Source organism: Suricata suricatta, chromosome 10 (genome assembly GCF_006229205.1).
Source record: "Suricata suricatta isolate VVHF042 chromosome 10, meerkat_22Aug2017_6uvM2_HiC, whole genome shotgun sequence".
Taxonomy (NCBI): Eukaryota; Metazoa; Chordata; class Mammalia; order Carnivora; family Herpestidae; genus Suricata; species Suricata suricatta.
Window position 1 is genome coordinate 69284399 of NC_043709.1, and position 23680 is coordinate 69308078.

A 23680-nucleotide genomic window follows, 5' to 3' on the forward strand; every position below is an offset into this window, starting at 1 on the left:
ACTTGAATTACACTGACTTTGTACCTTTGCATTCACTGATGTTATTCAAGGTAGAGAAGATTTTTAGCAACACTAAAATAAAAACAATGGTAAAGTTTTATACTTTAGGTAGGACCATTATGTTCACTTTTCCTTTCTTAACTCCATGTTACTTTTAGCTTTTAGATTTTTAAAAAATTTTATGTCTTTATTTTGAGAGACAGACACAGAGTGAGTGGGGGAGGGGCAGAAAGAGAGAGGGAAACACAGAATCTGAAGCAGGCTCCAGGCTCTGAGCTGTCAGCACAGAGCCCAGTGCAGGGACTGTGAGATCATGACCTGACTCAAAGTTGGATGCTCAACCGAATGAGTCACCCGGCACCCCAGATTATTATTTTTAATTGAAGTATAGTTGACTTACAATATTGGTTCTGATAGTACTCCATGTAACAAATAAGGATAAAGTTATTAATTATTTGCACATATTTACTTTGTTGTGGAATATCATTTTCTAGTTTTGAGCAAAAAACCTGACCAGAGGGGCGCCTGGGTAGCTCAGTTGGTTAAGTGTCCAGCTTTGGCTCAGGTCATGATCTCATGGTTTGTGGGTTCGAGACCCGCATTGGGCTTTGTGCTGACAGCCAGCTCAGAGCCTGGAGCCTGCTTCAGATTCTGTGTCTTCCTCTCTCTCTGACCCTCTCCTGCTTGCACTGTCTCTCTCTGTCTCTCAAAACAAAAACAAAACACCTGACCAGAGTAATGACTTTGTAAATAGTCTTTTCACTTTGTTAAAATCAGTTTTCTGTTGAAGACTTGGAAGGTGAAGGTGGTCAAAAGGTAAACACCTTGAGTTATAAGTCCTAGAGATGTAATGCACAGGGGATGGTGAATACTTGACATGGTGAATATTGTATATTTGATAGTTGCTTAGAGTAGATCTGAGTTCTCATCACAAAAGAAAATATTAACTATGTGGTAGATGTTAACTTATTGTGGTGATCATTTCTTTATATATATATCATTGTATACCTAAAACTAATATGTCAATTATCTCAATTGGCTAAATCATTTTTTAAAAATGCAGTCTCTAAACATGTCATATATACATTTGCTGAAGCTATATATACAAATTTCAAAATGGTCAGTGAATGGTGACAATAACTTCATGATTTGCAGGAAATGTATTTTGCTGAGAATTTTCTTAAAGAAAATATTTAAACAATAGAATTTATATAATTTCTTTACTTTTTTGGCTAAATATCCACGAAGTACTATTTTGTGAGACTTGTAAAGAAATAAACTTGATATGCTATGGGAACAAACATTTAAAAAATAAAATATTCAATATATTCTAATTAGATCAATAAAATTCTAAAATGTAACATTCTAATATGTTAATATGTAGTGATTATAGTTATATATCAATTTCGCATGGTACTCTAGAACAAAAGCTAAGCTGATCTAAGATTTTCTATGGTGTATGGGATACTAGTCATCTTCTATGGGAAAATGAAAAAACCTGTTGAAGCATTTGTGTGAAATAACTCTTAGATAATGTGGATTTGTTAGGTATCTTCACAGAAGTATCACATAGGTTATATAACTTTTTTACTCAGTATTTCTCAAGTCGTGGGATGATTTTGTGCTTTAAAACACAAATGGCCTGTACTTTTCTCCCCCAATAGCATCTGGTAAATAATAATTGAATACACTATGGCATTGTGCCCAGGGGTGCTTAGTGTCCCAACATGATTACAAGAATTGAGACAAAAAGTAGGTCCATTTCCAGAGCTGACCAACTTCCTTGTAATTAGCAATAGAGTTAGAACTAAAGCCAAGGTCTCCTTGGTGTAAAGGACTTCACTGAGGCCATGGTCAAATGTCTATAGCAGGGTAGTGCCAGGGCTAGGGCATGAAACACATCAGGGTTTGAAAGAAAGTTTTGTACCAAGAGCTAATTAGAAGGACTTAAGGAGTAGAATGCTGATCTTCTGTAAAATACAGTAGTCAGAGCTAAAGCTAATAAATCTGGGAATGTAGTCATGAAAAAGTAGCAAACATGATACCTTACCATCATGGCAAGGTACTAAGAGGTGGTAGTTTGGAGTTTAGAGAAGCACATTGTATGTGCCAATTACAAAACCCTCTGAGTACTGAAATAGTCCTTGTCATCTGCCTGCTTCATAATTCAGTTTAATTGAATACTTATATAGTAACACCTTTAAATATCCCCATACAGTAAAAGGTATATATATTGAATATAAGCACATACATTATGAAGGTCTATATGTATAACAGGAAATGCATCCAATTAAATAGAATGACCTTAATTACTTAACAATACCATTTTAGCATAAAAGCAAAATATGGGGGGAACCTATGTAAGGAATTAAGCTGTTTTTTGTATCTTTTACCTCTGGAAGAATGAGGTTTTATTTTTTTTTTAAGTTTTTGTATAAATTCCAGTTAACCGACAGTGATATATATTAGTTTCACTTGTGCCACACAGTGATTCAACACTTACTTCCATTGCCCTATGCTCATCACAAGTATACTCCTTAATCCCTATCATCAGTTTCACCCATCCCCTCCCAACCTCCCATCAGGTAATTATCAGTTCTCTAGAGTTAAGAGCTTTTCTTGGTTTGCCTCTTTTTTCCCCCCTTTTTGCTCCATTGTTTACTTAAAATCCACATAAGTAAAATCATAGGGTATTTGTACTTGATTGATTTATTCTGCTTAGCATATTAGTCTCTAGCTCCATCCATTCATTGTAAGTGGCAAAATTTCATCCTTTTAAAAAATTTGTTTTAATGTTTATTTTTGAGAGACAGTGTGTGAGTGGGGGAGGGGCAGAGAGGGAGACACAGGATCTGAAACAGGCTCCATGCTCTGAGCTGTCAACACAGAGCCTGATGCAGGGCTCAAACTCGTAATGGCAAGGTCATGACCTAAGTTGAAGTCAGACACTTAACCAACTTTGCCACCCGGGCGCCCCAAGATTCCATCCTTTTGTATGGCTGAGTAATCTTCCATTGTGTTGTGTATGTATATGTATATAGAGACCTATGTGTACATATGTATATGTGTATATACCACATCTTACGAATTGGTTACTTTTCATTAAAGATGCAAGTGTTTTGTAGCTGGTACTGTAACATCCAGATTGTCGTTTGTAGCCCGCATATTTCAAGAAATGAGAAGAAGTTAGTCATGAAGATAATTCATAGTACTTTAGCTCTTTTCTGTGTGACGTAGTGGAAATGTATGTTCTCCTGGGATCCTAGAAGTCTTTACAACTGTTCCTTTTTAAGGGGAAAAATACTGAGGTGTATTTTATTTTGTAATTTGACTTAGAAAAGCATCCACTGTTAAACTCACTGGCTCAAAGGATAACTCTGAAGTTACAAGTGTGGGTATACTTTATTTTCCAAGGGAGGTATGTATTTTTTTAAGTTGTATGGAAAATATCAGTTCAGCCACAAATTTCCACAGTTCCCATTTACAAGTGGCCGATACTGCAGGGCTAAAATACCCCCTTGAAATGGCCATTTGTCCCTGTACTTGCGCTCAACCCCACAAGACCACCACTTCTGCCAAAGGCACCACTGTAGGTAGAAATGACCAACGTGTAAGTACCTATGGCTGCACAGCTAAAAAAAAGATAAGGTTCTGGAATGGGTATTAAAGTTCATGCCAACCCGGCAGTGTCCTCATTTCCAGAGATCCTTTTAGCTCTGGTTCTGGTGATTATTCCACGTAGCAAAAGAAATCACAGCAGTTGTGTAAGTTATTGAAACAGCTCTTTGGCTGATAGAATGAGGGCTCCACCATGAGTATTTCCAACAAACTCTAAGATCCACAGGATCAGTGTCCATCTCTCCCCTATCTCTGGACTGCTAGCCAACAAAGCAAGGTGTAGATGCTGGGTGTTCATCGAAAGGATGAGACCAGTAGTACTTTCTGAAGCGATTGCTACCTTGGTATGGATAGTGGTCCAGGAGACCGTGATCTAGGTTTCAGAAAAAAATTTTAAGTATAGCTGACAAACACTGCTGTATCAGTTTCAAGTATACAATGATTTGACAACTCTATGTGTTATGCTGTGTTCACAAGTGTAGCTACCATCTGTCAGCACACAATGCTATTACAATACCATTGACTATATTCCCTATGCAGTGCCTTTCATCCTGACTTATTCCATAATTGGAAGCTCGTACCTCCCACTCTTTCATTTTGCCTCTTTCCTTCCTTCTGTCAACCACCTGTTTGTCCTCTGTATTTATGGGTTTATTAATGCTTGGTTTTGCTTTTTGGATTCCATATATGTCTTTTGTCTTATTTCACTTAGCATTATACTTGCTAAGTTCCCCCCATGTATATGCAAATGACACGATCTCTTCCTGCCTGAGTAATACTCTGTTATATATGTATCTTGTCTTTATCCATTTATCTATCGCTGGATGCTTAGGTTGCTTCCATATCTTGGCTATTGTAAATAACGTAATAAACACAAGTACACATATTTTTTTGAACTAGGGTTTTCTTTGTGTAAATATCCAGTAATGGAAGAACTAGATCACAAGGTATTTCTATTGTTTGACTAACCTCTATGCTGATTTCCACAGTGGTTGCAGTCTGTTTCCATTTACACCAACAGTGTCCACAAGGGTTCTTTTTTCTCCACATCCTCAACAATCTTGATATTTCTTGTTTATCCATTCCTGATAGATAGAAAGTTATGTAGTTTTGGTTTGCATTTCCCTGATTAGTGATGTTGAGCATCTTTTCATGTGTCTGTTGGCCATGTGTATGTCATCTTTGGAAAGATGTCTGTTCAGATCCTCTGCCCTACTTTCATCAGATGGCTTTTTAAGGTCTTTAAAAATCTTTGATACTAATCCCCATTGGATATATTATTTGTAAATATTTAATAGGTTGCCTTCTAATTTTGATGATGATGTTCTTTGCTGTGCAAAAACTTTTTATTTTGGTGTATTCTTAGTAGTGTAGTTTTGCTTTTTTCCCCCCCTTGCCTAAGGAGACCTATCAAGAAAAATGGTACTAAGGCCATTGTCAAAGAGATTACTCCTATGTTTGGAAATGGTTTTCATTGCACTGGTGGCCCAGGTCCTAGGGGGATTGTCTTGAAAGGAGTGCAAGACAGAGGCACTGGATACTGATGAAAATATTACTGCAGTGGAAACCTCTATGGAGGCCACAAGGAGAGATGAATTAGTGAATTAGCACCTTACCCTGGAATCGTAAAGTGAGCCCACATAGAGGGCCTCATAGCATTGCACTTTTCAGTTTTGGAGAATTAAAGACCAGGTGGTGACCTGTGACCTCTTGTAGGATTCCTTAAATGATTTCAGATGAATCAGTCCCCATGGATTCCAGTTGGGCTAAGCATTAAAAATTATAAGCATACTCAGAATTGGAATTATACAATCATTTTGGAAAATATTAAAACTACCAGAAAAAGTAGTTACAACTTCTATATTTTTATGGAACATAATGGTTATGTAAATTAGGGATTGTAACATAGAATGAAGTGAAATTCCGCTTAATCTTCAAGGGTATTTTCCAAGCTCTGAGTGCTCATTACTCGAGGATTTTGTAAAAATGCAGGTTCTGACTTCACAAGTTAAGGGTAGGGTCTTCATTCTGCATTTCTAATCAGCTCCAGGGGACACAGATGCTGCTGATCCATGGACAGATCTCAGTAGGAGGGTTAAGATTGCTGGTTCTCAAACTTGGCTTCAAGGCCTTGGAATAATTAAAAAATACTAGGAAAAATTAAAAGGTATACAGATGCCTGGGTCTCAACCCTAGAGATTCTGATTTAATTGGTAAGGGATGTGGCCTGGGCATCGGGATTTGTGAAAAAGGTCCCTAGGAGATTACAGTGTGCAGTTAAGTCAGATAATTGATGTTCTAGGACTGGATTCAATTTACTTTTGAGAAGAAATAACTCACTTAAGCATCTGATCTTATGCTTTATAAACACTTTCAATATAATTTTTTTAGCAGTTAATACACCAAAATTTAGTTACAACATATATAGGACTGTATTATAAAACCTGAAAGCATATGTAATAAAAACTTAACACTAAGAACATATTCTCACACCAAAGCTCTTAAAAGGTCAATAATAAAGTGCAGTTGAATCAAGAACTAGAAATGAACTCTGATGTTTAAGATTCTACAAGGTTAATCATACATTTTTTTTCCCTTGTAGGTTGCAGCAATCTACAAGGACTCAAGTATTGGAAATCTTATCAACATAGTAATTGTGAAATTAGTTGTAATTCATAATGAACAGGTAAGAAATGGGCCTGAAGTTAATATCCTTAAGAGTAGTAGACTTAATATATAGATCATGAAACTGTTACTAGAAATGAGATATTTTTAAAATTTACATTTAAAAACTTGAATGGGAGTGATTAACTTACGTTGTGATGGAAATGAAAGGAAATAATTTAAAAACAACTAGGTATTCCCTTTTATAATCCTACAATTTTACAGGTTTTTTGATCCTAAATATTGGTTACGTGGAAGAGGTGTCACTAGATTCCCTTTTGACCCTGATGTTTTAAATATTCCTGTTTTGAATAAATATGAAGGAGAGAGGATTCTTTATTTGCCTCTGAAAAGGCTATCTGATAAATTGCAAGGATGCTGACAAGCTTGGGGAGAAGGGGCTGTGGATGTTTTAATGTATTATTGAACTGCTTATCTTTTTGTGTGCAGGAAGGACCAGTCATCAGTTACAATGCAGCTACCACATTGCATAACTTTTGTTTATGGCAGCAAACTCAGAATGTTCTTGATGATGCCCACCCTTCTCACCATGACACTGCTGTTCTTATCACTCGGTATAGTTTTAGAAATAGCCTTCCAACTGCAGTTGTGTGCCCTTTCTCTCTGCATGATCACGGCTCTTGTTACCTTAATTCTTTATCAATGATACATGGAAGTGTTGTATGAGAACTTGTACTGCAAAGAAAACTATTGAACGAAAATGTTGTTCTTGCATACCAAAATGCAAATTGATTCCTTAGGAAATTAGCACCATGAGGTTGCTGAGGAATGGATTAACACAAGCAAAATAGTTTCCTTATCAGTGACAAAATTAGGAAAAATATTTATAAACGAACATAGTTATGGAACTGAAAACAGGTTATGTTCATTCTCCACTTTATCTTTCAATAACTTAGAAGAGCTTTTAAATTTTAATTGGTTGCCCACTTTTTGGACTACTTGTACTTTAAAAAAAGAAAAAACCTATTCCTTGTTTTGATCAATATTTATCTTAGTTGCTAGGCTGCATTTACAAGGATCTTAATGTGCCTACATACAAAATACAACTTATGCTATTATAAAATAATTATCCATTGTAAAAGTACCACTATACATTGTTAATTCATCCTTTGCCTCAGCAACACTGATGGTTACCAGAATATTTAGATCTTAGGATTGGCTGGTTAGTTGACAGAAGGAAATAATTCTTCCATTTAGGGTCAGACTCAGAATTTTCTTTCTAGAACCCTGTAATGAAACAGTCCATGTAAAAAGAGCTGACATGTAGGAAAGACCAGAGAACTGTCAAATTGATTAAAGACTAAGTAATGCAGAAGAAGAAGAAAATGAGCAACTTGGTGATATCTGGAAACATCATTTGTGGTAGAGAATAATAGCTGAAGCTCATAATGACACTGAAGCATCAAGAAAAGAGTAAACTATATTACACACACTGCATAAGTAGAGGTGGATTCAGAGAGGTGAGCACAGAGGGCGAGTGGGGATGAAGAGAGAGATCAGAGTCGGTAAAAGGAGGAGGCTGGAGAAGAGGCCTACTGTGAGGAAGGAGGAATAGAGCTTTGAGGCAAGGCCGTAGGGGTCACATCTGGAACCCAGGCCAGAGGGCTTCGGAAAGAGGACCTGGACAGAGGAGAGGCCGAGGAACTGAGGAGAGGGGCTGCTGCCTAGGCTGACACCCGCGCTCTAGCCCTAGGTTAGAAAGCTTGTTATTGAACTTGATTAAAGTTTCAACTATTTACAACAGTCACTTTTCTATAGCTCTTATTGCTTATTGATATATACAACAGGTGTAAACCCTGGGTTTAAATTATTAAGAGCTTAAGACCTGGATTTGGAAGGCAGTTTATGGTAATAGTCACATTATAGTTCAATCTTCTTTATCTTTGTTTTGACTTGTTGCAAAAAAGTTTTCTGAAAATGCTTCAAAATTTTTTGTTTTAAGGGAAGACATTTGTGGAGCCAGAGAGAAATGTGACACATTAGGTAAGTTATTTTGCAAATTAAATATACCTCATATTATTTACTGAATTGTTTAAAATGTTTATTTTCCTTTTATTTTACATTGTGATTCTTTTGATTGTCTTGATTAATGACTGTCATCATTGACTTCTGTTTCAGTACATTTTAAAGAAGAACAAATATTGTGCCAATTGCTAAATATCAAGTGCTGTGCAAAGCTGGACATAGTTTTGTTATGTAATATTTGATCCACACAAAATAACACATAAACTATATGCAGATTTAAAGCAAAATAATAAAATGAATAACCATAAGTCTATGGCTAAATTTAAGAGCCCAAACTTAATACTATTGTATGGTTGTGCTAAGTCCTTATGTGGTCCTTTTTGCATACCTCCAGCAGGTAGCCAATACCATGAATTTTATATGCCCTAGTTACTTTCATCTTTTGAAAAATAGTTCTATATATGTATGTGCTCATAGAATTGTTTGAATTTGCTTTTTGAGCATTGTAGTTGCAGTTCATGAATTTTTACTACTGTGTAATATTTTCTCTTTGGTTTACATATCTACATGCTATCAGTGGATATTTTGGCCAATTCCAGCTTTTCATAATAAACTGCACTTTACAATCTAGTGTATATTCCTGCAATTGAATTGTTATGTCATTAAATGTGCTAATGTTCAACTTTGGTATATCTTAACATGGTTGTACCAATTTACACATTTATCAATACTGTATTATAAACGTTGCTTTTGATTATGTTCTTATCTACACAAGGCATCTACAGATTTATCATTTTTGCTATTCTAAATGCAATATACTTCATTATAGTAGTAATTTTTAGCTCCATGATTACTGAATTTGGACGTCTTTCATATCTACTGGTCATTCGTCCTTCCTTTGAGAAATAAGACCTATTTTTCCACTTCGGTGTTAGTCATTTTCTTTTTTTTATTTTTTAATTTAATTTTTAGAAATTATTTTCCAAGTTCTCATTTAAATTCCAGTTAATATACACTGTGGTCTTAGTTGCAGGGGTAGTAGCTAATGATTCAGCACTTCCATACAACACCCAACGCTCATCACAGCAAGTGCCCTCCCTAATCCCCATCACCTATTTAACCCATCCCTGCCCCCTGCCCTCCTGGTAACCATCTGTCCTCTCTAGGTAAGAATGTGTTTCTTCATTTTTCTCCCCCCACTGCCATGTTCATTTATTTTATTTCATTTAAATTTCACATGTGAGTGAAGATCATATGGTATTGGTCTTTCTCTGACATATTTTGCCTAGTCTTTAAACTCTAGCCTCATCCACATCATTGCAAATGGCAAGATTTCATTCTTTTTAATGGCTGAGTAATACTCCATTGTGTGTGTGTGTGTGTGTGTGTGTGTGTGTACATATGCACACACACCCTCACCAAAACTTTATGCATTCATTGGTCAATGGACATTTGGGTTCTCTCCACAATTTGGCTATTGTAGATAATGTCGCTATAAACATCTAGGTACCTGTGCTCCTTGGCGTCTGTATTTTTGTATCCTTTGGGTAAATATCTAGTAGTGCAAGTGCTGGGTCATAGTTCTATTTTTAGCTTTTTGCGGAACCTCCATACTGTTCTCCATAGTGGTGGGACCAGTTTATATTCCCACCCACAGTGTAGGAGGGTTCCTCCTTATCAGCATCCTTGCTAACACCTGTTTCCTGTGTTAATTTTAGCCATCCTGACAGGTGTGAGGTGATATCTCATTGTAGTTTTGGTTATAAAAATCTTAAATAACTTAACCGTATTCCTAAAGGAGCTAGAAAAAGGCTAACAAATGAAGCATAGAGCCAGAAGAAAAAGGGAAATAAGGTTAGAGCAGAAATAAAATAGAAACTAAAATAATAGAACATACCAACGAAACCAGGAGCTGGTTCTTTGAAAAAAATATGGCATTTGTCTTTGACTTATTTTGCTTAGCATAATACCCCCCTAGGTCCATCCATATTGTTGCAAATTGTAAGATTTTCTTTTTTTATGGCCAAGTAACATTCCATCATATATGTACACCATAGCTTCTTTATCCATTTATCCATTAATGGACATTTGAGTTGCTTCCATATCTTGGCTATTGTAAATAATGCTGCAATAAAGATAGGAGTGCATATATCTTTCTGCATTAGTGTTTTTGTTTTCTTTAGGTATATTCCTAGTAATGGAATTACTAGATCGTGTGATATTTCTATTTTTGGAGGAACCTCCATATTTTCCACAGTTGCACCAGTTTATATTTCCACTAACAGTGCATGAGTGTTCCCTTTTCTCCACATTTTCCCCAATGCTTGTTATTTCTTGATACTAGCCATTTTGACTGGTATGAGGTGACATTGCATATGGTTTTGATTTGCGTTTCCTTGATAGTGATACTGAACATCTTTTCATGTGTTGGCCATCTGTACCTCTTCTTTAGAAAAATGTCTATTCAGTTTCTCTGCCCATTTTTTTAATTGCATTGTGTTTTTGAGTTCTTTGTATATCTTTGATATTAATTCCTATTGGATATATCATTTGCCAATACCTTATTCAGTAGGTTGCCTTTTCATTTTGTTGATGGAGTCCTTTGCTGTGCAAAACCTTTTCATTTTGGTGTAGTCTCAATAGTTTATTTCTGCTTTTGTCTTCAAGGAGACATGTCCATAAATATGTTAAGGCTGATGTCTAAGAGATTATTGCTTATATTTTCATTTAGGAGCTTTATGGTTTCAAGTCTCACATTTAGGTCTTTCACTCACTTTGAATTTATTTTTGTATATGGTGTATGAACACTTTGGTTTTTTTGTTTGTTTGTTTGTTTTTTTTTTTTTTGCATGTAGCTTTCCAGGTTTAGTACCATTTATTGAAGAGACTTTTTCCCATTTTGTACTCTTGCCTCCTTTGTTGTAGACTGCCCAGCCCAGGAAAGGGTGTGTTTATTTCTGGGCTCTCTATCCTGTTCTATTGATGTGTGTGTGTCTGTGTGTGTGTGTACCAGTACCATGCTGTTTTGATTACTGTAGCTTTGTAGTATAGTTTGAAATCTGGGATTGTGTTATCTCTAGCTTTGTTCTTACTTCTCTGAAAGTATTCTTATTATCCTTTAAATCAAGGCTCATGATAATGATACCTGATATTTGAGTGCTTAGCATGTATCCTACATTCTTGTGAGGTTTAATGTGCTTTACCTCATTCAGTCTTCTCAACAAACCTTTAAGAACAACTTTCAATTTCATAGATGAGGACAAGTAATTTGCCTGTGGGTACACAACTTATATTAACAGAAGTGTTAGTATTTTAATATATGGGAAAACTATGAGGTTTCCTGCTTTATTAGCTTTTGTAGATATCATTGCCCCAATCTGAGCACTTTTTGCAAAGTACGTTGAAAAATGATTTTCACTTACAGGGTGCCTGGGGTGACTCAGTTGGTTAAGCGTCCGACTTCAGCTCGTCATGATCTCACGATTCATGAGTTTAAGCCCTGCTTTGGGCTCTGTGTTGACAGCTCAGCCTGGAGCCTGCTTTGGATTCTGTGTCTCCCTCTCAGCCCCTCCCCTACTTGCAATCAATGTCTCTCTCTCTCTCTCTCTCTCTCTCTCTCTCTCTCTCTCTCTCTCTCTCTCAAAAATATAAAAATTAAAAAAAACCTTTCATCCTTTAAGATGGTTAGGTTGGAGGACTCTGTGCAACTTCTTGAACTTCCAAACACAAGGAATGTGTATAAGATTAAGGCCCATACCGCTTTATTCTACCTCTGACAACTTCCATAGAACCAAATATCAGCTTGAATGAATGTAGGCACAAACCATCAGTTACCTGTTTGATACTATAATGTTATATATTCATGGTGATATTTTTGTTCTTGCCTATTTATGGGCATACTTGAGTATGGTCTTCAAACATATACAATACAGATCTGTTATGTGATTAAAATGTTTAGCTTAGAATATATCCATCTTTAAGCATGAAATGAAATTTGGGTGATCATCAAGTCCATATTGTTCAAAATGCCTACACAGCCTTGAAAATGAATATATGGAAGTGGAGTGATTTAACAGATTGAAAATACTAATGAAGGCATGATACTCAATGAAAATGTTTAGTTTTAACATCTAGTAAAGGAGAAATGTAAAACTGACCAAAATTGACTAAAAAATTGTACATACAAGTGTGAGGTTATAGTTAAGGAAAACTGTTCTTTCATACTTTGGACAGCAAACTGTTAAATCTTTTCTCTTGCTCATTTTAGGCCTTGATTCTGACCAAGAAAAAAGCTTTTGGTGGGGAGCTTTGCCCAAGCAATGCCTTTGGGTGTGGGTTCAGAAAAAGCAAATACTTTTTTTTATTAAAGAAAAAAGCACTGGCAAGTGAACTTGTGAGTCAGAATTTTCCCAGCAGTTTTAGATTCCTCAGGCTGACATCTTCCAAAGCGTGTGTATAAGTGTGCGCATGCACACACACACACGCACACACACACACACACACACAGACTTGTTAGGAAATTTACTTTAAATGCTAAGAAAATGTCCATGTTTTTAAGTTTTATGAATGAAATCATACATAGGAGTATGGAGTTAAAACCCAGTGTTTAATACAGGTCTATATTAAGACGTTTCTGGATGCACATACTTTGCAGTAAGAAACTGGTTATATATGAAAAATTCTTTATGAAAGGAATTTTCCTTGAAGAGCAGATAATTACAGCTAACTTACAATTAGAGGATAGTAGTAGAGAAAAGTATGTTAGGTAACTACTAACTTGGTTGATATAATATGGGTTGTTGTAAGGAACACATTTTCAATTATTCTAGATTATTTTTCATGGACTTTGTCAGCTCTATGTCTTTTTGTTCGGTCAGTTTATACTGCACATTAGCATCACATGATATTTATATTAAAGATTAGATATATCTTAATAAATTTCCTGTTGCTAAAATACTTAAAAAGTTATTGGGTGCCTTTAACATATGATCGTATTTTATTTAATATATATTAGATGCCAGGTACTATTCTATGCATTTAACATATATTCACTTGTTATAATTGAATAACTGTATGCTGCCTCAAAAACTTTAAAAATTAAAGAAAATTTTTAACTTATAGTGTTCTGTTGTACTTTTTATATTAGTTCTATTACCAGTTTAAACATTCATTGCCTTTTCTAGTATCCACATTAATGGGGGCCTAAAACTTCATCCTTCCTTGTAACAAATACTTTTCCCTCTTCTTTTTTTTTTAAATGCTTATTTGCCCCATATTTTGAATTATTTTCTTCAGTAAAATCCAGAAATTGGCAAAAAGATTTCAACTGCAGGTAAATCATTCTGTTCTTTTTCTTCACCTTAAAGGACGCTTATGGGATATTAACAGCCAACTCTACATACTTTTTTTCCTTGCATTCATTTCTAAGTAGTAATGTTCATAGTAAATGCTTTAAAATTTAGTTATTTATGTTTCCCATTTTGAAATACAAATATGAAATTTTCAGGCTTAGCAGAATTAGGTACCCTGTGTGATCCTTTACGGAGCTGCTCTATTAGTGAAGAAAATGGACTGAGTGCTGCCTTCACCATAGCCCACGAGCTTGGGCACGTGTAAGTACCTTCTGCCACCGCGGTCATGTGCTTTCTATTAGTCATTGCACAAAAGGCCTATGATTCCATCTTCAGTTGAGTCATTGGCAACTTTGTCTTTAAAAAAAATACTGTTAGTATAATTTTCATCCCAGAAATGCTAACTCTGGCTCTTTTGTGATCTATGTTAGGTCAGACAGGCTGCACAGATCAACAGACTAAGCAAAGAACTAGAACTTGGGAATTCTTTTATTTCATTTACTGTACTGGATTACATGACAAGCTCTCCTGGCCTCCATCCCTTGTTACCCCACACATGACCAGGGACTGTCCTCGACCATCGTCTGGGAGGGCCAGCTGGGGCTTCTGGCTCTGGGGAAGCCCCAGTCATGTTTGTAATCACTCACTTTTGCTCTTAAAGCTCAGAGCCCCAGCAAAGAATGTGGTATGTGGGAACTTCTTAATCATTAAACGATTTTTAAGTTATTCTTCAGCTCCATAGTTATGTGGGCGTTTTTCTTTTTGTAAAAATTAGGGGTTCTATCTGTTCCTGCATTATTATAAGTTCTCTAGGGGTCCTGTGCTAAGAATGGAGGCCGTGATTCTGTGGAATAGCCTCAGAGCTCCCACGGAAAGTCAGAAACCCCTACAAACTCATCCTACGAAAGGGATTCCAAATGCGCACCCCAGCGCTCCTCGGATTTCTTGTTCATGTGCTAGTAAGGATTTGAGGCCAGAGTGAGTGGCCTCTCTCAGTCTGATGTACTTTCTTTTCCTGGTCATGCCTTACATCATTAGCATATTCAACAGGGCTAATTTCAAGTGGAAACCATTTTTAGTAAACTAGTGCCTCTTTAGTTCCCCATTAGTGTGGTTGTGTTTCATGATTATCAGCAGGGTGCACACTCAAATTCTTGAAGTGGAGGATAGGGCCAGGAGCTTACCTGAGGGCCGTAGATGCATTTCAGCAACATCTGGAAAGCACTATTAGCTGATTGTGGAGGTTACTAACTAATGAAAAACTGCTCTTGCAGAGACTGCCATCCTAGACCTTTATTTTCTTCCCGAGAAACTCTAGGTGTCTTTAGAGTATGGGTAAGTAGTTTATTTAAAAGATTGATATTTGAGTACAAAACACTGCAGGCAAAGAGCTGAATTAGGTGGTTTCAGTGTTCTTTGTAAGCGAGTTCATACTTGGGTCCTCAAAAGAAGACATAGGATCTGTTGCTGACCAGCTAATTATTTAATATATTTGCTCTTAGAAAGATTTGGTTTAAACCACCTTGAGGAATGTTTTTGTTATTCTGTCAATAATCACTTAGTAAATATAAACCAGAAACAGTCCTTTGGCTGTTTCATATGAAATATATAGATACTATATAAGGCTAAGGAATTAGGGAATAAAGAAGTTTTGATACTGTAGTCATAGTCATAGCGGTCTAGAAGCCAGTGTGTTAAAACCTTTATATAATCGATCTATACACATTTCTTAGACTACGCATGTTGAAACCTGCACGTGTTTATGTGAATGCTATGTCAGTATCATGGTGAAGTGAGCTCACATATTTTGATTGTTTAGACTCTGATTTAGTGTCCAAATCAACAGATAGTGCTACTGATCAAAGTTATAATTTAGTGTTTGAGATCCTGTGCTTCTAAACATGAAGATAATCCTGGTTTTATAATGCTTTATGGGAGAGATCAGGAGTATAATTTTGCTGTAATTAGATTTTATCTGTATTTTACCTTATAAGATCGGTTACATATTTTCATATTCTTTTTGTTTTTAGATTCAATGTTCCACATGATGATAGTTTTAAATGTAAGGAAACTGGCATTAAACACCAATATCATGTAATGGCTCCAACTTTAAATTACCACACAAGTCCTTGGACCTGGTCAAAATGTAGTCAGAAATATATCACTGAATTCCTAGAGTAAGTCTGAAGTTACATTACTTTAGTTAAATAATGAAACTATTATTAGACTGTGGAATTTGAAATTTATATGTTCTTTTAAAGTGATTTAATTTCTGTCCAGTTTTTGTTTAAATTTAAGTTTACTTTGTACATATGGGCTTTTAAAAATAAGGAAAGAATTGTATATACATATTTTACTCCTAAAATATTTTGGCGGGGGCAGATCAGACCTAGATTTGGGAGCTCTATTAGGATAACTTATTTTTGAGGGGAGACTTTGTGAGATTCATAGCTTTCTTGTGTGTGTTTCAATTTTTTCAGAAGGCACTGCATAATATTTTAAGAGGAGCTTAAGTGGCTCAAGTTTAGAGGTGGCTTAGGAGGACAGACAATAGCTGAAGTGCAGTTATGAGTGTTCTAGATAGCTCTCTACAGCCAGAGGGGTGTGGAGTCTGTATGCTTATGTATTCTGTTGGAAGATTTTCCTAGGTCTGAAGAGAGGGGCAGATTGATTTTTCCTGCATTGTCTCTCCATCTCTGTTTTTCTACTTCCCCACTTTTATCCAAATGGTGTTTCTATCTTAGTTACTGAAAGTTGCCAAAAGGCAAGCCAAGCTCCCTCTAGGTAATTTTTCTTTGTTTGAAGCAATATTCATTTCTTTGCATATTCTAATCCCCAACATATGCAGTTTCTAGTTACCTCTTTTATGAGAACTATGGGAATGAATGAAACCATGCTTTAGAATATGTCCATAAATCCCAAAATTATCAGTGCTTTTTTTTTTTTAATCCTTGTATGTGGAGTTGATTTAACAGCATAATACACAGTTGCTGATGTATACATATTGCATATAGTTCTGTTCAATGACTAACTGAGGTATTGGTTAAAAATACCAGGGGATGTGTTTATTTTTGAAAGGTGGTAATGGGATTCTCTCCAATGGAAATTTAAAAAACTGGATGTTAAAGAAATGCTGATTTAAGTTACATGTTCAAATTTGGATGAAATTTATCTCTTCAGTCAGTAAAAGTTTCAAAAATTTAAAAAATTATGGCGATGGAATGAATTGTTTTTAACCCAATGGGAATGGTTGGATATTTTCAGTTTCCTGTACACTACATACTGCATTACAGACCAGAAGTGAGCAACAAAGGTTTCTCCTGCTATTTGCCACTTTCTAAGTTCTTTAAATATATCCTTGGATAGCAGTTTGCAAGGTGGATAGTATCACAGTTACTACAGATGAGGAGTCGTAGGCTCTGGATGTTAACTTGTCCACAATTTTGGGTCCTGGATGCAGCAGAACCATAACACAAACTGCCTCTATGAAGTGGACACAACATAACACTTAGCAAAATTCCTTTGTTTTGTTGTTTAGAACTATAAATGTACTTGCTTAAATGATTTGAAAACGTTTTTCTAAAACATTTTGACAATTTGGGGAGGGGCACTTGGGTGGCTCAGTCGGTTAAGTGTCCAGCTCTTGGTTTCAACTTGGGTCATGATCTCATGGTTTTCTGGGTTTGAGCCCTGCGTCAGGCTCCGGGCTGCCAGTGCACAGCCTGCATGGGATTCTTTCTTCCGCTCTCTGTGCCCCTCCTTTACTCCTGCTGTGTGTTTCTCTCATTCTCTCAGAATAAACTAAAACAAAAACAAAAACATTTTGAGAATTTGGACATTTAATAATATAAGGCATTATTGGACAACAAAATAGATAAAAAAAATATAGTGTGATGACATAAATAGGTTTCATAACTTCAGATGAATTTACAATTTGTCTTTTTAAATTACACCTTCAAAGCAGGTATGGGGCTCTCATGAGAACAAACACAAATTTTCTTGCGACTTTGATGTGAATTTGTTTTTAAATTATGAAAAAACACTGATTCTGTTTTTGAAACTGTAGAACACAGTGACTGATGAAGAATCTTCTATTATGTATCCACATGTATTTACCATATTTTTGGTCATTGGTACAGTACTGGCCATGGGGAGTGCCTCCTTGACAAACCAAATGGACGAATATATGATCTGTCTTCACAACTTCCTGGATTAGTGTATGATGTGAACAAGCAGTGTGAACTTATGTTTGGCCCTGGATCACAAGTATGTCCCTATTTGGTAAGGAAAATTATGTCCTTTTTTTTTTTTTTTTTAAATAAACTACCATAACGTTAGTTAGAACATATTTCAAAATGTACGTTTATTCTCTTGAACAGGTGAACTAAATGTATCTAGGAAGTTTTAAGTGTTAGATTCATTGTTTGCCAGAAAGGGGTTCAAAACAGGGAAACTAAAGGCCTCCTGGTGGCTCAGTGAGTTAAGTGTCCAACTTCTGCTCAGGTCATGATCTCACGGTTCATGAGTTCAAGCCCTACATCAGGCTCCATGCTGGCAGCTCAGAGCCTAGAGCATGGTTTGAATTCTGTGTCTCCCTCCTTCTCTCTATCCTTTCCGTACATGTACTCTCTCAAAAAATAAAGAGTTAAAGAAAAATTTTAAAAACCAGGAAAACTAAAATTTATTATTTATGTGCCATGTACTTAAAAATCCTCTTCATTAACCCTCACAGAATCCTATGTGAAGCATTCCCCTTTAGAAAACAGGTTTTATAAACATTCAGACATTCATTTTCAAATACTATTTTGGGGGGTAAAGATAGAAGTGTCTTGATAATGAGTTTTATTAAAGGTCCCAGGAATTTAATAGATTACATATTAATTTACATAGATGTGAATCCAAAAAAAATTTAGGGCCTGTTTTCATTAAGTCATTACTTTAGAACTTTGAGGAGTTTTCACAGGTTGGATACACTGCTAGATTGTGAGGATCATTGGACCAGGAATGCAACCTCATTCACTCATTGAAATATGTGTCCCCACTGTTCAGTTTAGGATCTGCCATATACTAGGTGCCACACACTAAGTGTTTGTTGAATGAATGAATTATATAACTGTGAGTGTGGAGATAGGCAAAACATATTCCACATATTAGTGTTTTTAAAAAAAAAAAAACAGGCGCCTGAGTGGCTCAGTCGGTTAAGCATCCGCCTTCGGCTCAGGTCATGATCTCACAGTTCATGGGTTCAGGCCCTGCGTCAGGCTCTGTGCTGACAGCTAGCTCAGAGCCTGGAGCCTGCTTCAGATTCTGTGTCTCCCTCCCTCTCTGACCCTCCACTGCTCGCGCTCTCTCTCTGTCTCTAAAAAATAAAAACATTAAAAAAAAAGCAAAAACTTACAATTGAAAAAAGTTAATAAGCTTTTAAATACCCTCTATTGAGGAGGGAAGAGTTAACATAATTTTTTGGAGATCCATTTCTTTACCTGACTTACCCACTAAATAAACATTGAATTTAAATTCAGAAAAAGGGAATTATCTTGGGTATAGCTCCTGTGAACCTCTGTGGATTTTTGTTTCTTCTGAAAACTTGAGAGCCCTTTGTTCAACTTGAAAGTATGCATTCTATTCACAAAGTAGGAAACCAGTATATATTATGCAGTATTTCTATGCACATTATTCATACATTCTATCATCGTATCAAAAGAGGCTTTTGGAAACTCTTTGTGAATAACATTTGACAACAAAAAGTCCTTTAGAAAAATGTCTTGCAGAGAGAAAAATGTCCCCCATAATTTTGAATATTTCCACTCTAATTTATCTCTCCCATTGTTCAGTGTATGATGAAAATCCAAAAGTTCTTAAAAACTGAATATTGCCATTTTGTGTGTTTGAAGGCAAATCAATGACTAGAACTTAGTACTAAGATTTTTTTTGGCTTGATTATTTCCAGCTCTGACCGTGAAACCACGAAATCTGGAAGATCAATGTATAAACTGATGGTTTACACTGAATTGATCTGGTGGTTGTGGTGTTTATTTTATTCTTGCTTGTCTGGTTTTTGTTACCTTGCAGAAGCAATGCAGGCGCCTCTGGTGCACGGGTGCAGAAGGAGTTCACAAGGGCTGTCGCACTCAGCACATGCCACTGGCAGACGGGACGAGCTGTGGTCCCGGGATGGTAGGTTTCCTGGAAGGGGGGGGTCTTGAATTAAGAGATTATCCAAGCAAGTGACTGCTCTGCATTTTAGCACTCTTCATGATTTGTCAACTCTTGCTCTGACAGTGAGTCAGTGTCTCCATGTTTGTTTGATGTAGAACATAGTCAAGTGAATTAAATTTGTAACTTTGCCCTTTCTTCCCCCAAGCTCTAGCACATCTAGAGCTGTATAGTTATATAAGTAACTACATGAACATATAATTACCTAAGTATACTATAGTCTTATTGAGTATAGACATAAAGATCTTAATATATGAGCAATTTCCCCAAATTCAGGGATTTTATCATTGTTTATATTTTCTCCAATAAATTTCAATCAGGTATAATTGAAAGTTTTAAGTGGTTTCTTCAGATATTTATTGGTTGTAAATGTCTTCAAATACATCATCTCCCTAAATAAACTGCCTGAACATACACATTTTTACCATTCTAACATCAGGCATGAACTAATTTAAATCTACAAACATGATACAGAGAGCCAGGGTACCTTGGTAATCAAACATCAGTGTGAGGATGAAGTCAGGTGGCACTTGGGGCTCAGGATGGGGGCAGATTCCATTGGCCTTGGTAGACAGTGCTGTCTACACTGGATAAGCTTTAGTCTGTCGATGCCTCCTTTGAGCTACCTTGGCACAAAAAGAACAGTTTCTTGGCAATGGGTTGGCTAGTGCTGCTGCTTTTGTTAACTTCACATTGGGACAAGTAGAAACTGAAGACCAGTCCACTAGCTGATCTTGTGCTTTACCAGCGATTTGCTTCATTGAGACGTTGGTACCAGTCACTGCTCTTCTCCTAGCCTTCCTTCAAGAGGCATGTGTTTTCCATGCATGCTACCTGCATTACAGATGAGTTGAATATTGAAGTTCTACTGGGACTGGAGCAATACAGTAGCTGAAGTACTCTGAAATGGTTTGGCACCCAAATTACTTTAGGGCCAAAATTCTAGTGGACTTCTTTAGTTTGTTGATTGGAGCTAGAATTGAATTTTAAAATTCAATCTTTATTTAAAAGTTATTTTGAAGACCAAATATATGAAAGATTTTATTTTTCTCTTTTGGTGACCAGTACCAGTAATTGGCTTTTGAGGGAGAGGAGAGTGGCATTTGGGAGAGTTACTGATTATCTCAGGGTGAGCAGAGAAAAAAACCTTATTGTAGTCTGAATTCGAAACAGCTGTTAGTTTACTAGAAGACCTCCTCCAAGGTAGTCACCAGATCAGATTCAAATCTGATTGGGCTTTACGTGCCTTAGTAAACTTTAAAGTGGACACTACCCTGTGAAACTTCAGGCTTGCTGGCATGTGGCTAAAATAGCGGTTGATACATTTATGTACAACAGGTATACCGCTTGTAACTCAGTAGTCTAAATCCAGTGGCTGCATTAACATGATTAAAAATTGAGATGAGTAAAATGCACAGATCTTAAGTGTTTAGTTTGGTAAATCTTAACAAATATAGGTGGACAGTTAGCAAATATCCCAGTCAAGATGAGAACATTTCCATCACTGTATGTCTAGTCTTTGTAGATAGTTTCCCTCTCTGCAGAGAAAACTTTTTTCTCTATATTTCCTGATTTTAATGTAAATAGAACTATATAATGCATAAACATACACACCCTTTCTGTGGGCAGAGGGAAATTAGGTCAAGCATATTTTATTCAAAATATTTGAGTTTCATCCATGCTGTATGCACCGATACTTCATTCCTTTATGCTGCAGTATAAATCAGCTGTATCAATGCACCATAATTTTTTTAAAACATTCTTCTGTTGATAGACAGTTGGGTCGCTTCCAGTTTTGGGTCATTATGAATAAAACTGCTATAAGCATCCTTACTTGTGGGCATGTTTGCGTCTCTCTTGAGTAAATATCTAGAAATTGCTGGGTCATAGGACAGATGCTTGTATGTAACTTCATAGGGAACTGCCAAACCATCTTCCAAAATATGTTCTTTAGACTCTTGCAAGCAACGTTCTGGTTGTGCTGCATTTCTTGGCAACTGATCTTGTTAATCTTTTAACAAAATTTTAGCCAATTTAGATGCAAACTGGAGTACCGCTATGGCTTTAATTTGTATTATCCTGATTATTCTCCATCTTGAGCACCTTTTCATGAGCTACTTAGCCATGTGAATATGAGGCAAAGAGCCTAGATTTGTTGGAATTCAAGGTAAATGTGTTAAGATACTGGGACTTACTTTAAAGTTTGTATAGATTAAAAGCAGAAATGACATTTGGGATAACATGTGGATAATGCAGATATAAAATCCCTCTTCCCATTTATTGAAGAGAGTGGGCCTCTATGCATTAGCCTTATTCAATGGTAATTGTGCCTTTTTTCAAGGGAAATTCCAAATAAATGTCACATCTTTTGCCTAAACACTCTTTTAGTCCCTTTATCTTGTGACTATACATATAAGACTATATCTTAAATACTTGTGGTAGTAAATCTATTTGCATGAGGATATGGTGGAACTCACCTGTCAATGACTTAATTTTTTTTTAACATGGTGAACCGTATAACATTTTTTTCCTTGGATATCAGAAATAGTGCTGAAGCATTATTTGAAATGTTTCTGGAAGATGCCCCCCAAATTTACATACACATAGTACCTTCCATTCAGAGATTTTCTTTTCACTTCTAATGGCTTTATCATTTTAAATGCTTTGTTCTTAACTGAGTGCACAAAGCATTTTTCCTGCTAATAAGCCTGGTTATAGGATTCATTCATTCAACAAAGATTTATCAAGGGCCCACTATATGTCAGGCACTATTCTAGGTGCTTAGGATACATCAGCGGACAACAACAACAAAAAAGATCCCTGCCTTCACTGGAGTTTACATTCGTGGAAGGAAAGGGCAGACAGCAATTTAAAATGCAATGGTCAAAGTGAATCTTATGGGACATTGCCTAATGAGCTATCTTAAAGTGAGGAATTAGCTGCAGAGGATATTGTGTGGAACTGAGCTCCAGGCACAGAACAGCCTAAATATGGAGTATTGGAGTGGTTCAAGGAAGAGCACTGTGGCTGGGAAGGACAACATATAGGAAGTAACTGGAGTATTTTGTAAGTCCCTGTCAGTCATTGTGTGAACTTTGCATTTATTCAAAATAAAATAGCAGGATTTGAGCAGAGGATTTGCCTAATTTGAGCTAATCTTTAAAATAAGTTGAATGGGGCACCTGGGTGGCTTGGTCAATTAAGCATCTGACTTCAGCTCAGGTCATGATCTCATGTTTGTGGGTTCGAGCCCCGCATCGGGCTCTGTGCTGACAGCTCAGAGCCTGGAGCCTGCTTCGGATTCTGTGTCTCCCTCTCTCTCTGCCCCTCCCCTGCTCATGCTCTGTCTCTCGCTCTCTCAAAATAAAACATTAAAAAAATTTTAAATAATAAAATAAGTTGAAAAGGATCATTATGATCACTGTTGAGACTAAACCAGAGGGGGAAAGAGTTGGAAATGGAGGAGATCTACTTGGAGAGGTACGGCAGTGATAGAGATGAGAGAGGACGGTGGCTCACACCAGAGTTGATAATGAATTAAAAGTCCTTTTTTTTTTTTTTTTGGTTGTTTTTGAAGGAACTGGAACATTTGTTAACACATTAAACATGAACTATAGAGGAAGAAGAAGCTGACTGTTTTTGGCTAATCAACTTAGAATGTATCAGTGGATCTTAAGGGGTTGACAGTCAGATATTGGGTATGATGTCTGAAATAATGATAGATGTTAAAGTGAAGATGTGTGAGCAGCTGTAAACACAAGTCTGGAGTTCAGGAGGAGGGTCTGGGCTGGGAGTGATTGGTGTTGGTAGGGAAGTATAAAGGTGAGGAGAGCCCAGGAAAGTGG

General features: G+C 36.5%; 1 protein-coding gene across 1 annotated transcript in view; it reads left to right on the forward strand.

Moving 5' to 3' along the window:
• ADAMTS20 (ADAM metallopeptidase with thrombospondin type 1 motif 20) overlaps nucleotides 1-23680 on the forward strand; it is a 169938-nt gene that overhangs the window by 49441 nt on the left and 96817 nt on the right. The window contains exons 5-11 of the mRNA XM_029954152.1: nucleotides 6221-6304; nucleotides 6733-6857; nucleotides 8246-8286; nucleotides 13775-13880; nucleotides 15650-15796; nucleotides 17759-17900; nucleotides 19692-19796. Of these exons, the coding sequence (XP_029810012.1) occupies nucleotides 6221-6304; nucleotides 6733-6857; nucleotides 8246-8286; nucleotides 13775-13880; nucleotides 15650-15796; nucleotides 17759-17900; nucleotides 19692-19796 (750 nt within the window). The remainder of the gene's footprint in view (nucleotides 1-6220; nucleotides 6305-6732; nucleotides 6858-8245; nucleotides 8287-13774; nucleotides 13881-15649; nucleotides 15797-17758; nucleotides 17901-19691; nucleotides 19797-23680) is intronic.